General features: G+C 36.5%; 2 protein-coding genes across 2 annotated transcripts; both read left to right on the top strand.

Annotated features, from left to right (window-relative positions):
* Positions 1 to 2,071: 2,071 nt before the first annotated feature.
* Positions 2,072 to 6,993, top strand: LOC130013062 (IQ calmodulin-binding motif-containing protein 1-like; the record flags this gene model as incomplete). Its single annotated transcript, XM_056101521.1, has 6 exons — positions 2,072 to 2,494; positions 3,271 to 3,433; positions 4,480 to 4,618; positions 5,549 to 5,648; positions 6,478 to 6,577; positions 6,975 to 6,993. Coding segments are annotated over exons 1-6 (642 nt in total), but the record flags the coding sequence as incomplete, so codon positions are not given.
* A 44-nt stretch (positions 6,994 to 7,037) lies between these two features.
* Positions 7,038 to 15,745, top strand: LOC126822438 (IQ calmodulin-binding motif-containing protein 1). Its single transcript, XM_050551352.2, has 9 exons — positions 7,038 to 7,128; positions 7,536 to 7,610; positions 8,249 to 8,357; positions 9,383 to 9,492; positions 10,217 to 10,359; positions 11,266 to 11,414; positions 12,283 to 12,414; positions 13,313 to 13,469; positions 14,212 to 15,745. The coding sequence occupies exons 1-9, from the start codon at positions 7,076 to 7,078 to the stop codon at positions 14,409 to 14,411; spliced, it is 1,128 nt and encodes a 375-aa protein (XP_050407309.2). The 5' UTR covers positions 7,038 to 7,075; the 3' UTR covers positions 14,412 to 15,745.
* The last annotated feature ends 443 nt before the right edge of the window (positions 15,746 to 16,188 follow it).

Here is a 16,188-nt window from a genome sequence, read left to right as displayed (position 1 = left end):
TCATTTTTAAAAAAAATGGCTCATCATTATTTTGGTGTATAAAAAGAAAAGTGTCGAATAGTGTTGTTTAAAAATAATTTATGATATAATATAGGATTTTATTGTTTATTTCACTTCAATCGCATATAGGCCTACTGTTAGTTTATACGACTGTAACCTATATCAACTGTGACAAAAGTAAAATTTGACGATTCGGGTCTCGGAAAAATATTATTATTATTATTATTACAGCATATTTATAGTGCACCCTTTCATATAACATGTTCAGGGGCACTTTACAAAGTGACAATGTAAATCATACATAAACAACAAGATTATGGACATGTTAACGATTGTATACAGTCGGTTAAAAGCCTGGTTAAATAAATGTGTTTTAAGTTGTTTTTTAAAAGAATATAGAGATGTACAACATCTTAAACTAAATGGTAGATTATTCCATAAAACAGGTGCTGGTTGTCGGATAGGCGTATGGGCTCGATGAATGTTAGGGGGCAGACCTGAAATGCCCGAAAAAAATTCCCGTTTTCAGAGTTTACCGTGTAGCTGAACTTAAGTGGCTGATATGAATTCCATTCAACAATCAAATCGTTTTACGGAGACGCGAGCGTGGGGAGAAAGTTTTGAAAATTTAACGGCCGCAAACGCGTTTTCCTGCTCTTTCAGCCCATGGATACATAAACTTCAATGTGGTCCAATATAGCCTAACTTAGGTGGCTGTGATGAATTCCAAGCAACCATTCACTCTTTTAGTCCACGGGACCGCTTGATTATGGGGGCGTCGCCTTTCACGAAAAAAAATTTAGAAACTTTAACTGTTTTTCTGTTATTCTAGCAACTTCAAATAAAGTTGTCCAATGGTTTTGTATCCGAAATCCCATTCTATGGCGACCTGAATACCGATCACCAAATCCGACTTTGCAGCTGAATTCACAAATAATAACCCATGTATGAAAAATGTCGCACAAGTAGTCGAGTGGTTCAAGACAGAATGTTTTTATTCATAGTCAATCCAGTACCAATTCGCGGTTATTAGGCATTAAAGGACAATATTGGTGCCAGTCATTATCACGTGATAGAGCTGGTTAAACACATTCCAAATATAATTTTAACACAGAGATCATTGCTACGATAGCTGAGTAATACAGTGATAACGGATATACGGGCATTACCATGTTTTTATAAGGTATAGAATGAATATAAACAAGGGAATGTACGGACTATTTCTATTTTTCTCGTGTTCTCTTAAAATTATCTAATGACATTCAATTACTTTATTGAATTGTCAGGTATCCCCTTACAGTCCCATATAACAACTTTTGGTCTTCGAAGGAATTATTAGTGAGCAGAAATCCGGCCGTGTATCTGTTATCACTCGTCACATCAGTCAGTTAGGCTATAGAGATGACTCGTGTTTTCCTTTGGCGTTCGTCACTTCCGATTCGGGAAACCTGTATTACTCAGTTATCGTAGCAATGATCTATGTGTTAAAATTATATTTGGAATGTGTTTAACCAGCTCTATCACATCTATCTTCTATACTAATATTTGTGACTGTCGTTTGTCTGTCTGTCTGTTCGGGGTTGGCGGCTACACTAGGTCTGCCCAGAGTCTGAAATTTGGTGTATAGGGGTAGCTCGGAACGGGGAGTAACATAGGCCAGGTGGCGTTAGTCTACCACTTCCGGTTTCGGAGTTATGACCCCCGAGCGAAGCCGGTCTGTTCGGGGTTGGCGGCTACACTAGGTCTGCCCCGAGTCTGAAATTTGGGGAATATGGGTAGCTCGGACCGGGGAGTAACATAGGTCAGGTGGCGTTAGTCTACCACTTCCGGTTTCGGAGTTATGACCCCCGAGCGAAGCCGGGTATCCTGCTAGTATGTGATAATGACTGGCACCATGCAATATTGTCCTTTAAAAGAAAAGGGAAAATTTGTGTTTTATTAGATTTCCGGCACTATATTTGGCCAACCAGATGATATATTAAATTTTGTCCCTTTACTCGTCTGCCCGAAATGTCAGATTGCCGGGCAGGCGACAGTTAGTACGGCAGTTGACCCTCCCTGTCCCACTGGACTGTTAGACTAGACTGGACAACCTGCTCTAAATGACGTCAGGCTTGTTCCTACGTCACTGCGCTATTCTGACTTCAATATGCAAGTCAGAAAAGGAGTGACGTAGGAGCGAGTCTGACGTGTTAGAGCAGGTTATCCAGTCTACTGTTAGACTGGTTGAACGCGACCAAATCAAGGAGGGACAACTCTATTTACCCGGGAGATGTGAGCGGACTTGTTTGTTATTATATTTTTATTTTTTCGTTATTTCAACAATTTAATTTCGATTTATGATGTATTAAATGAAAAAGACAAATTCACGAAATGTCCACTTTAAATGAAACGCCACGCTCTGATCGCAGAGACAAGCGAGTGATAAATTTGGCAGCTGAAATATCCGAGGCAAGAGACAGAAAAATTCCAATTTTGTTGCTGGGGGTAAAAGGTAAATCCTTGTGTTTTGAACTAGTTTAAATGTTTTCCTTTATTTAGAACTGATTAATTTTTAAGGTTTGGATCGCAAAGTCAAAGCATAAATGAAACACATGAAAGTCTTTGCATCGAAGGTGATAGAAAGGGTACAGTTGACTTGAACTCTTCTCCGATCACTTCTCTCTCTTCCATCTCCATGCAGTCTTGAGAAGAGGTTCAGAGCTATGGTTTATCTGAATTAAGTAAGCCGTTATTAACTGAGCAAAAACTAACACATTTTTCTTTTTAACACTCAGCATATATACATAATCCTACCCGACACAGGTTCAAATCATATCCTTTCAATTGAAGTTGTAAAGGACAAGTCGTTGCTAGGTATGATTTTCATTTAATAGTGCACAGACATACCATGAGGTACTATTATTAGTATGGTTGGTACATGCAAAGTGAGCTTAACTATAACAAAACTGTTAGAAATTTTGCACGGTGCATATCAACTGTCATTAAGTTAATTAATTATTATATATCAACCGGGAGAATTTGGATGAAATCTTTTGACCTGCTAATCTGCCCTAGTAAGAAGGCATAAAATATAGACATTTTAAGATTCTTTATGCAGCAAAGCCTAGCGGTTTTCATGGCTTCATAACGATGAGAGTACCCTCATTGAAACTTTGCATTTATAAACTTGATCTAAGTGGACCAGTTCTTGGATTTTTGACAGTTAACGGATTCTGGGGAGATTTTATTATGAAATTGATAAATAATGTATATTTAATTATGTTACAGGTATCTTGAATAGTGCTGAATCTGGAAGTCAAGATGGTGTGAGAATACGACAAGAACTGTACAGTTATAATGTTTTACAAGTACTTGTGTTGGTCCTGAGACAAGATTTTTCAGTCATTGATGGCGATTGGACCACTGCAGCATCTCTTGCTAAAATACTCAGGTACAATTGTGTTAAACAAAGAGAAAGAGAAATTGAGTCAACTGGCTTAGTTTTGATTCCCAGCTTGTACGTGACAAGAAGTAGGGCTGGCGAAAAATATCGATATAGCCGATAATCGTCAGCGACTACAGAAAAATATCGATATCGATATTCAATTCTTGATATTGACACTCGTATAAAAAATAAACGGAATGTTTTGTGTCAAATAATCGCCGTCATATTCAAAACACGCTAAAAGTAAAAACACACACACTAGACAATGTACAACCACCACACCGGTAATTTTTGGGGTCGTTTACAACATAACAATGAATAATTAATTGATTGTTCAGGGAAATAACTTGATTTTAATAGAAATTTATTTATTGTTATAAGCGGCCGAGGAAAATTGTCAACAGCAATTGATAATTGATGGCGAACGCGAAGCTGCGATTACTATTTTGTTAATAATACTAAATACTATAAGATAAGCTGTGAACGAAACAAACATTAAGAAAACTTAGTTTGAGGATCATAGTTTCTTTTTTTGTTTGATCAATAACACATTTAAATGCATTATTAGCATACAAACAGTTATTTCTTTCAACTTTAAATTTTCCGATATATCGATATCGATATTCAAAATAGGTATCGATTGCCAGCCCTAACAAGGAGTATGCTCGCCTGTCCAACCTCATGGATTTTCCCTGGGTTCTAGTGGAGTAGAACAGAATGAGACTACTGGAGATATTATAGCAATGTAGAGAAATTAGTTTTCAAGAGAGGTAGTACAAAACTCCATGTTTTGAAAATGTAAATTATTATTTGGTACTTGTAGAATCTTACCAGTGAATTTAATGAAGCATTGCAGAGAAATTAGCTTTCAAGTGGCGTAATAAAGTCACAGTTGTATGTTTGAGGTAATAAAGTGTAAGTCATTATTTGGTGAAGTTTAATGTAGCACTGTAGAATAATGAGATTTCAAGGGAGATAGTAATAGATGCTGTGTGTTTTAAATATGAGGGAATTAAATGCAATTCATTATTACCATGTATTATTAATTACAGTGTAGCTTGTACTGGTGTGGATTTAAAGAAAGAAGATGCATCCGGATTCTATGAGGGCCTTCTACCTAAAGCCTGTGAAAATCTGTTTTTATTGTGCAGACATATCCAGGCACACTATACACAGATTCCTGAAACAGATGTAAGTACTAAGATGCATGTTTAAACATACATTATGCAAGAGCTAAATCTGCCTATTGTAGGTCTTTCTTTATTGCAGGTCTTTCTTAAGGCCTGAAATGGAATCTAAATTATTAATTAGACATTAAACATACATTATGCAAGAGCTAAATCTGCCTATTGCAGGTCTTTCTATGGGCCTGAAATGTTATATAAATTATTAATTAGGCATTAATTAACTTATCCAGACCATAATCAACTCTCGATGTCATCAATAGCCAGCAATATATACTGGATTAGAACCCGATTGGCTGCTAAACCTCATAGATGATTAAATAAAAAAATGGATAATCGAGACTATGTTTCTTATTGTACGGACTTTAGTATTGATGAGCGAAGCTAGGCCAAATATTCAGTCATTAAATTCTCGATTCAGAGTGCATCAATTTGACTAAAATTTCCAGCAAATTCCCTTTACATTATCTAGTTTTTAACTATTATAGTGAGAACTGCCAGCTCTTTATGTAATCTTCCATAATGTATCTTTAATTAACTTAGTTCAGCTATAGAGACAGAAATGTTGTTTTAATGTCTACTCGATACAAACTAGGTCATTTTGGGACTGGCCTGACAAGGACAGCTGTATAATCATTTGGATGGGACGAAAAACCAAGGACCTGTGTATACATTGGCATGCACGTAAAAGATCCCTTGGCAGTTGGAATTTGATACAAGATTAGGCCATAGTGCCGCTGCCTGGGCAAATTTTCCCTCATAGCACAATGTTTGGTGCATGTCCGTCTTCATTAGCTCAGTCAGAACAGAACAGTAGGACGTTAAACCCCATTTTATTTCATTTCTTAAATGATTTACAGGTTAAATATAGTTAGAGGTGTATATTTACATTAACCTCTTTCTTTCCTCTGATTGGTTAGTTTTTAATATATTTCAGTTTAGTGAAATTGAAGAAGCTAAAACTATGGAGAATTTTCAAACGGTTATGGATGCCTTAGCCTATTTGGTTGCAGCTCATAGCCATCTATGTAAAAATGGTAACTATTCACTATATAAATAGAAATCTATGTATTTGTCAGGTACAACCAAGTCTGCAAATGTTGTTTTTCTGAATTTTACTTTTGTTTGAAAGCTGCAGTGGGTCAGTGAGTAAGATGCTCGCTCGCTTGCTAATCAGGAGATTTGCGGCTTCCTCTGTGTTGGTCGGAGGGTCTGACAAGGAACGGTGTCTAGTCATTCATATGGGACAAAAAAACAAGGTCCTGTGTACACCCTTGATAGTTGGAATTTGAAATCAAAGGAGGACGTAGTGGTGCTGTCGGGTCAAAATTTCTCACATAGCAGACTTTATGGCATACCGGGAGGTTGGATGGCCGAATGGCTAGGGTGTGCGCTCTTATCTTAAGGTCTGTCATTGAGTCAACTGGCGAGGTTTCGATTCCCTTGTTGTACTTGACAAGGAGTAAGGTCGCCTGTACAACCTCGTGGGTTTCTCCAGGTCCTCCGGTTTCCTCCTACTGCTAAAGACCCCTACGTGCATGCGCATTATTGAAATAGAATTGAACTATATGTTAGTCCCGAAATGACCTAGTTTGTGTCGAGTGGATGTTAAACACCATTTCTATCTCTCTGGCTTAAGCTTGTCTTCAGAATGTTGCACAAAAGTTTATGTTGAACCCCATTTCATTTTATTTTTGTTTGGAATTTAAAGAAGAAAAAATTAAAATGTTGCGCACATGATTGGTATCTTTATGTTGTAAACTTTTACTGTGGGAAACAAAATAACCATATGTTAGTCCCAAATTAATGTCTTTGTAGTTTTGAAGTTAACGTATATCAATAATTCTTGTCTCTGTTTTCTTGTAGTATACACATCACCATGGTTACTACAACTGTTGATATCAGATGATGTTGATACCGTAGTCAGTGTGATGTCATTCCTTCTTAAAATAATCAGAATTAACGGGTGAGTACTCACATAGGCATACAGGACTAATTGATTTCAGTGTTAGGGGAGGGGAAGGGGCACAGGTTCAAACTGACCCAATTTCTCTATTTCACCTGACACTGATTTAGCAACAAAATGGCACCTTTGTTTACTTAGCCCACCATAAGGTCTGTCATGTGACAAGGAGTAGGGTCACCTGTCCAACCTCGTGGGTTTTGCTGCCCGGGCAAAATTTCCCTCATAGCACATTAAACCCCATTTCATTTCATTTCAAATAGAAAAACTCCTACTAAAACTTCATGATACCCAAATTGGTAGTGATGGTAACCCATACAATATTTATATATATATTTTAGGTATTTATTGAATAACCTTGTTTATAATACAATATTTACATTTATTTGTATATTTTTAGGTATTTATTGAATAAACTAGTTTATTATACAATGTTTATATTTGTTTATATATTTTAGGTATTTATTAAATAAATTAGATGATAATACAGCGTTTACGATAATGGATGAATTAGTTTATAAATTAACTGTTAATAATATTATAGAAGTAGCAGCGTAAGTATGTTATAAATAAAATATCTTCATGGCTATAAACTTAGTATGTATGTCTGTATTTTATTCTACCATTCTTTCTGAAACAGGAATACATGGTAGTGTCCTTGTTCTTGGCGGGGCTGGATGGTTGTACGTGACAAGGGGTAGGCTCGCCGGTCCAACCTTGTGGGTTTTCTCTAGGTCCTCCGGTTTTCTCCCACTGCTAAAGATCCCTACGTGCAAGCGAATTATTGAAATAAGATAGAGCCATATGTTAATCCCGAAATGACTTGGTTTACCCAAAACGTGTCTTGCATCCATTGACTTGCTCGGTTTCAGTTTGATTTTCATATAGTATGTCTGTATGTTTTTTTTTCAGTATAGCTATAAAATGTATAAAACTAAAGTTGTATTTATATTTATTTCAGTATAGCAACTAAGTGTGTATTAAAAGTATGTGATTATCATAAAGGTATGGTTGGTGCTTTATCTACAAGATACAAGTAAGTTACTAGCAGTATAGTTTATTTATTTGGTGGGTGTTGAGTGGTGTTTACATCTTATCAAGTGGTGTTTACATCTTATCAAGTGGCATGGTTTTGATTTCCTACTTGTCTCGTATGTGGCAAATAGTAGGTCCTTGTGGATTTTCTCCTGGTCCTCCAGTTTCCTCCCATTGCTAAAGACCCCTATGCGCAAGGGAATTATTGAAATTAAATTGTACTCTATGTTACCTAGTTTTTGTTGAGTGATTGTGAAATGCCATTTCTCTTCCCTCACTCGCTTTGTGTTTAAAGTGCAAGACATAAATTTGTAAGAGCGACACAAAGTCTGGATATGTACTGTAATTATGAAAATAACAGACTGATTATTGGGCCTTCAGATTTATAGAAATGTTGTACAGGGTCCCCAATCTCAAGACCCTATATACTTATTTCACAGTGTTTTTATGGTTTTGTATATAATGAAATACTCGGTGTACACTTGATGCAAAGTTATAGACTGGTACCCTGCATGACAAATTAGTTTCACTTGGATCCAGATACCAGTAGCCCCCGCCCGACCAATGCCGTACTTTGCCTATTTGTATATCCGACCCAACAAGCTAGAATGATTTACGTTTTACATATATTTATTTCAGAGGTTTACGACCGCTGTTGGGTAAATGGTCTGGACAAGGTTTTGATAGAGATCTCAAGCACCTATTAACTATACTAGAGACTGGATCTCTACACAGGGCAGAAAATGAAGTAAGACTCTCTTTATACTGAGTTTTGGACCAGTAACTAGTCCCCAAGTGATACTTGTCTTGTTGCTGTTCTTAGGGTTTGCACTCGTAGGAAAAATCCCCAGACTCCCCCAATTCATGGACGATTGAAATAAAGCTATATATACATGCGCATCAATTGACAGACTTTGATTTTAGTAGGACGTCATAATTCCAAGATGGCTTCAATGATGTCCTAGTGAGTTCCTGGTCCATAGTACGATGGTATACGGTTGTACTAAATATTGACCCATACAAATCGGTGGGTGCGTATTCATTGCCTCATATAGCTATGTTAAATAGGGCCAATTAGTTGGAATGGCAGAAATTAGTTGGAGTGGCAGGAAAAACTCCTGATCCATACAGTTTGTATTTGATGAAGAGTGGGGGGATTGGATGGCCAAATGGTTAGCTTGTGCTGTATCATAAGGTCTGTCATTGAGCTAACTGGTGTGGCTTCGATTCTCTGGTTGTATGTGACAAGGAGTAGTGTCGCCTGACCTACCTGGTGGGTTTTCTCCGGGTCCTCCGGTTTCCTCCCACTACTAAATACCCCTATGTGCAAGTGAATTATTGAGATTAAATTGAACCATATGTTATTCCCGAAACGACCTATTTTGTGTTGAGTGGACGTAAGACCCTCTCTTTCTCTATCTCTCTCTTTCGACGAAGAGACAGCGAAACACAGTGATATTCCCCTTATAATTAATACACTGTATGCTGATCTTGATTAGCCCAATTGGTTAAGATCAGGAATATGCAAATTTAATCTGTTAGGTCTGAATATTAAGGCCACCTGCAGATTTCGTCAAGGTCACAAGGCCTACCCCTAACACTGACCCACAATCTCGTCAACAATTACGTTCCCTAACCCTATGTACATTTCACGACCTGACCAAATTTAATGTTACCTGAGACATTGTATCTTAATCTGCGGTCTTCATTAACCCATTTCATTAATAGGGGATGGTATAATCAATTTTAAACCTTTTTGTAAAATATTTACAGAAATTTTTTGATGCAGCTATGGTGATTCAAATGATGTGGAGAGGTTTCTCAACGCGGAAAAAATTAAAGAAAGCCAACACAGCTTTTGCCAAGTTCCAGAAAAATTACAGGTAGGCTACTGTATTGGTCTATTTTAAAGAAGCTAAAACTCTTTGATTTGGGTCAGACTAAAGTCATTGAATTGGGTGAATCAGGTGTATTATTATGATTAACGACCGGTCAGACTCTATGTGGTTTTATGGTTGAGAACGAGACATCAAGTAACATAGGTGGGTTGGGTAACATTAGGTCTGTCATTGAGCCAATTGGTTGGTTTTGATTCCCCGGTTGTACATGACAAGAATTCAAGTCACCTGTCCAGCCTCGTGGGTTTTCTCCGGGTCCTCTGGTTTCGTCCCACTACTAAAGACCCCTATGCACAAACGAATTATTGAAATAAAATTGAACCATATGTTAATCCCAAAATGACCTAGTTTGTGTCAAGTGGACGTTAAACCTCATTTCTCTCTCTACCCATTAAGTAACATGTTGATACTGTACGAGAACGTTAGTCTGAGTGATGTTTCAATATATTACGCAACGTCTCCTTCTTCACCATTAAACAACTTAAAATACAGACACTATCTCGCACATGCTTTGCAGTGAAATCGTAACTCAAGTCCAATATTTCAACAAGTATAAATAATGGTACACCAACATCAAAGGGTGTTGTCACATCAGTATTTTAAATACATTTAACGTCTCTGTGTATTTTTCATACAATATCAAAGCATCCATGTCTTAATATACACAAAAATATACTCAAATGTGAATTTATCTTTGTCTGTATTGTAGATTAAAGAAGAAACATGTTACAATGAAGAAAGAAGAAGAGAAATTAGCCAAAGAATTTGAGAGACAGTTTAAAGAGAACAGGTTAAAGATAATGAGAGAATTTCATCAAAAACAGTTACATACCATAGAAATATTACCAGCAGGTACTTGTAGTTATAGGTTTGTCATTGAGTCAATTGGTGTGGTTTTGATTCTCCGGTTGTACATGACAAGGAGTAGGGTCAACTGTCCAACCTTGTGGGTTTTCTCTGAGTTCCACTGCTAAAGACCCCTATGTTAAGACTATATATTAGTTCGTAAATGACCTGGTTTGTGTCGAGTGGCCGTTAAACCCAATTTCTCTTACTCTCTAGTTCCTTAGGATTTTCTAGCCAGATTTCCCTATGTCATTGGTGTAGGACGGATGGTCTGGCAAGGAAAAATATCTAGTTGCTCAACCCTAACCCTGGAAAATCCATTCCCTGTTTTTACCATGAGCTCCCTGTTAAAGATCCCCGAACAGTTTGAAATCTAAATCAATGTAGACCATAGCCCCACTGTCAAGGTCAAATTTCCCTCATAGCCAACTGCATGGAATATTTCCATCTTCATTAGACCTGTGCTGAAAAGTAAGACTTCATGTAACTTAAACATACATTATGCAAGAGCTAAATCTGTCTATTGTAGGTCTTTCTTTAGGCCTGAAATGTTATCTAAATTATTAATTAGACATTAATTAACCTATCCAGACCATAATCAACTCTAGATGGCATTGCTAGCCTGCGATCTTTAGTGGATTATGAGCTGATTTACTGCATAACTTTCCTTCACGATTTAACGATTAAATGGATAATCGAGACTATGCTGTTTATCGTACTGACTTTAGTAATGATGATCAAGGCTAGGCCAAAAATTCAATCGCTAATTTCTCGGTTCATAGTGGATCAATTTGAATGAAATTTTCAGCAAATTTCCTTTACATTATCGAATTTTTAACTATTATAGTGAGAACTGCAAATTTGTTATCAAATCTTCCATAATGTATCTTTAATTTTCTATTTTTGCAACAGCTAAAGTAGAACAATATTTAGCTAAAGAGAAATCAGTGGCAGCTGTGAAAATACAGACATTATGGCGCGGTAAAAAAGAGAGAGATTTATTACCATGGAGACAACAGGTTCGATTGCAAGTTAGAGCAGCCATTAGAATACAGAGATATGTAAGTTTTATTGAACACATCTGGGGTTTATTGACTAAAAAGGCAAATGCATAGTCTAAAGATTGTAAGGGTTGAGGAGGGGGTGTCCAATGATCTTCTACATTTGCTTTAGATCATAAGGTCTGTTAGTGAGTTAAGTGGTGTGGTTTCGACAGTGAGTAGGGTTGCTTGTCCAACTTCGTGGATTTTCTATGGGTCCTCCATTTTCCTCCCACTGCTAAAGACCCCTACACGCAAGCGAAATTATTGAGATAAAATTAAACCATACGTTAGTCCAGAAATTACCTAGTTTGTTTCGAGTGGATGTTAAACCCCATCTCTCTCTCTCTCTCTCTCTCTCTCTCTCCCATGATTGTAGTATAGTCACCAGTTTCAGTTCTTTAGTTATCTCTGAGGTCTCCAGTTTCCTCCCACTGCTAAACAAATCAATACACATTTGAATTAATGAAATTAATGTTAGGCCTAAATATGACCTGTTTGTATCAAGTGGATGTGAAGCCACATTTTCATGCTCCTACATTTATTGATTTTCATAAATTTTTGATAACAACTTCTGAAGTTATTCCCCTTTGTTCAAAAAATCTTGTTAACACTCTGAAGGTTTTGAGTATAATCTGATTGTATTGAAATTTATGTGTTGTTTTAATGCTCAAAGGATGTAGCTGCTGGTCAGCGAATGTTTCGTTACCTAGCAACCTGTTTCTCTTTTTTCTTTTTAACTTTTCGACAGACGTAGCTGCTGGTCAGCGAATGTTTCGTTACCTAGCAACCTGTTTCTCTTTTTTTTTATAAATATTACCTGAATTTGTAGATGGACACAAGGCTGTAAATAGGATCTATGAATGATTGTGGTACGATATTTTTTCAGGTAAGAAAATGGCTGGATCGTCGAGCTGATAAAAGTAAAGATATATCGGTATCGTTAAAACCACCTGGTTTAACAGATGCAAGACGAATAGAGTTACAAACGCAAATACAAGAATGGAGAGATCTACATCCGGTAAGTTAAATAAATCCCAACAAGTCTGATCTGTAGAGTGTCTACAAAGGTTTCATGACAAGGGCAATAACTATGTAATGATGCTTGGTGACTCTGAATGGTGTTAAAGCTACCCGAACAGTTCCAGCTAATTATTTTAATATCTAACCGTTCTCCTCATCGGGTTGCACAGGTAACCATAGAAATAGAAGTTACCATGTTAGTCTCAAAATGACTTGTACATGACAAGGAGTAGCGTCGCCTGTCCAACCGTGTGGGTTTCCTCCGGGTCCTCCGGTTTCCTCACACTGCTAAAAACATCTACGTGCAAGCAAATTATTGAAATAAAATTGAAACATATGTTAGTCCCGAAATAACATAGTTTAAGTTGAGTTGACTTTAAGCCCCATTTCTCTATTCCATTGTTTTTTTTCGTACCGACTTAACTAATGATGATCGAGGCTATCCTAAAATTCAAAATCTAATATCTCGGTTCAGAGTGGAGCAATTTGATTTAAATTTTAGCATATTCTATTTGTGTTATCTATTTGTTAACTATCATAGTGACAACTGTCAACTCTTTATCTAATCTCCTGTATTTCCCTTTAATTGAATTCTTATTTTGAAAAATAAGATATTGGATCATTGACCAGTTGGTTCTGGTTTTCATCCCTGTTCCTAAAGATTTATCAATGTGGTTTCCCCTTGTCAGTGGTGCACGACAGGGGCCTGGAAAGGAACAATGTGTATTCATTCAGATGAGGTGCAATACACCTAATCTTGCATATATAAAAACCTTGACAGTTGGAATTCCTGAAGAGTAGATGGAATAGCTGTGGTCTGTGTATGACCATTTGGTGCAGAACAGTAGAACGTTAAACCACATTTTATTTCATTTTTAGGGGGTTTTATTTTTCAGACTCATATTAAAGATAGAGAAGGATTACAAGAAATACATAACAGAGCAGCTCAACTATTAGCTAAACATTATCTAAATATTAAAACTAACCGTCAAAAACAACATCATTTAGAGAGTTTAATGGCCAGATTAGATACAGATTCAGATCTTGTACAATGTAAGTAACAGGAAATATTATTGAACTTTGTTGTGACAATCTGATTAAAATACAGCTCTATATTTCATTAGTTTTTTTTATACTTTCGATGGCCTACACTTCATGAAGATCTAACAATTTGTAGTGGAAGGTTGCGTCAGAGGTCATACAACTGGCTTTTGACCAGTGACGTAAGACATTTGATTAACCAATCGGCATTGATGTTTTTAGTAGGTTACCCACAGTTCCGAGCACCTCACGCCAAAAACTCACCGTAACAGTGATCAAAGTATCACTGATTCTTCTTCTTTCATCAGGCAGTGTAGGCGGCCATTTTGAGATCATCTGATATCAATGATGTCTCCGATTGGCTTATGAAAATGATTCGCCCTTTAATATATGCTGGACACGGGCAGACAAGCAGATATGCTGGTGAATCGATCGCTGGTGTAAAATATTCGGCCTAAAATATCTAAAATGTTAGATTCGGGCAATTGGTTGGGTGAATGGTTCGCTGAGCAGAATCACCTTTTACCGTGAAGGGACACACAAACAATTTTTTTCAAGTGATTTTAAAAATCAGCGTGCTCAGTCGAAAAATACGCTCGTCTGCCTTAGGTATTGTCCTGGATCAGGTAATAAAATAGGTTGTTTAAATTCATTTCATTCCTGGCATTAGGAAAAAACAAATGCATGTTAGTCTCAAAGTATTGTATTGACGAGACGTTAATTTATTGATGTTTTCCTCATCTTTTATTTCAAGTGGCACCTAAGTTAAAAGATGTAACAGATAAAGATGTAGAGATGTATACAAGTCGATCTGTTCCCGTGGCAACTAAAGCTAGATTAAATCACGTAGAAACATTACGTAGATTACAGAAACCTTGGTGGAAGAGATTAGGGGAGGAGGATGAGGATCAATTCCGTGAAGAATATCAGGAAATGGACGAATATTTATTTTAGATTATAAACATTCTGTTTGAATTATTAATAATTCAGGGAGGCTTTGCTTCATGGCTGACATTCGTTTAGACTGAAGCGGAGTTCTTGTTTCAGTCGTATGGATGAATATTTATTCTATAACTAGATGCAAATACAAGCAAATATCATTGAATACAGCCATTGAATGACCTATGGTTGTATTCAATGGCTTGGACACATACTACTTTTGGGGACTACTACTTTTGTGCAGAATGACGTCACTTTCAGAATTACGTCAAACTATAAGACGTCAACACTAGCAACCACAATTTTTGTAAGAAAGAAAGAAAAACAGACGTAACCTATGATGAATTTTAACGTTATTAGTGATGATTTTCTTTTTCTGATGATCTGGATAGTACAGTGTATTTTGAAATTTGCATGTAGTTATAGAATAAAAACAGAAATCAATGACCATTGAATTCCGCTCAGGTTATTCAATGGTTCAAGACATTGGATTCACCGTGATATTCAATGGTCTTTGAGTTTAATTGATTTATTTTTGATTAGAAAAATTGTTAGAATGTTATTGTTAAAAATACAGTAAGGTTAAACTTCAAGGCTAATGTTCGGATTCACTGAAGTTTTGTGATAGAAAGCAAGGACATCTATGATTTCTATACGTCCATATTGAAATGTACATAGTTGTATATTTTCATTGACCCTCTGCCTGTCCTTCATTTGTCGTTCCATCCATTGGTCCTCTGTCTACAATTCCTTGTGAATGCTCTACAGACTGCATTTCAGAATCCGATCCTTTAAAAATTTGCGTCTTGATTTATGGCCCTTGTTACTTTGTAGCAGTCAGAGTTATCATCTGATCTGTTTGATATTTAATGAAATGATGAAATCTTTTGTTTTTGTGAATAGTTGGATGAAGGGGCAGAGTATTTTTAAATGAATCATTAGCTTGTATTGTCCGTATAAAATTCTCCTGATAGCAAAATATTGATTGGTTCTTATTGTAGTTTAAATTATAGCATAATTCAACTGTTTACAATTTCTCATCAAAGCCTTATAAGTATTTCCCATGATTTAAAAACCATTCCATCCAATTACATTTATATCATATCAAGTCTGTGAGGAAGTTAAAATCCCTTTCTAACTACAATATCTCTTAAAGCCCCTAATTATCATTTGAGGGAGTTTTAATGACCCACGGAGACTTGAACTTATAATTGAACCTAAATGTAAAATGTCCGTCCTATTGAAGAGTTCTTGTTAGTAAATATTTATTTTGTTTTATCCTCAAGTTGTATTTATTTCTGTTGTATAATTATACTTGACAAATCTTTGTAATAAATTATTTTTTGTATGAAAAATTTGTGCATTTTTTTTTCACCAGAGCAGTGGTAGAAATGGTTTAATTAACTCGTTCTAGTTGATAATTACTTACAAACACAGATGTATGCTGGTCTTAACAGACTTTTGGTGTAGAACAGTAGGACATTAAACCCCATTCCATTTCATTTGTGAACAGACTTGTTTGATGAAAGCAATGAAATTTTAATTGAGACTTCGTTTGAATATTTGTTGGTGTGCATCCAGGTGTGGGGGTTGTTTTATTGCAGTTACTTCCCTTTACTTATGTGTGATGACTAGTCGGATTTCTCTCTCTCTCAGACTGTAGGGTGGCCCATGTACTCACAGAAATACAGTCCACCGCTGATAGTTCGAGACTACCACTGAAGCGTGCACATTCGCCGTGCCGAGACCAACTTTCTGACAGTATGATACTATAAATAGCCATGGCACGTGC

Source organism: Patella vulgata, chromosome 5, assembly GCF_932274485.2.
Source record: "Patella vulgata chromosome 5, xgPatVulg1.2, whole genome shotgun sequence".
NCBI lineage: Eukaryota > Metazoa > Mollusca > Gastropoda > Patellidae > Patella > Patella vulgata.
The sequence above is the reverse complement of the archived record's forward strand: the minus strand, read 5'-3'. Positions and strand labels throughout refer to the sequence as shown.

Bases quoted from the DNA above. Each gene is read 5' to 3' on its own strand.
- LOC126822438 (XM_050551352.2), top strand. From the start codon at position 7,076: ATGGATGAATTAGTTTATAAATTAACTGTTAATAATATTATAGAAGTA. The intron at 7,611-8,248 runs GTAAGTTACTAG...TATTTATTTCAG, and splicing joins GCTTTATCTACAAGATACAA to AGGTTTACGACCGCTGTTGG. The intron at 11,415-12,282 runs GTAAGTTTTATT...ATATTTTTTCAG, and splicing joins CCATTAGAATACAGAGATAT to GTAAGAAAATGGCTGGATCG.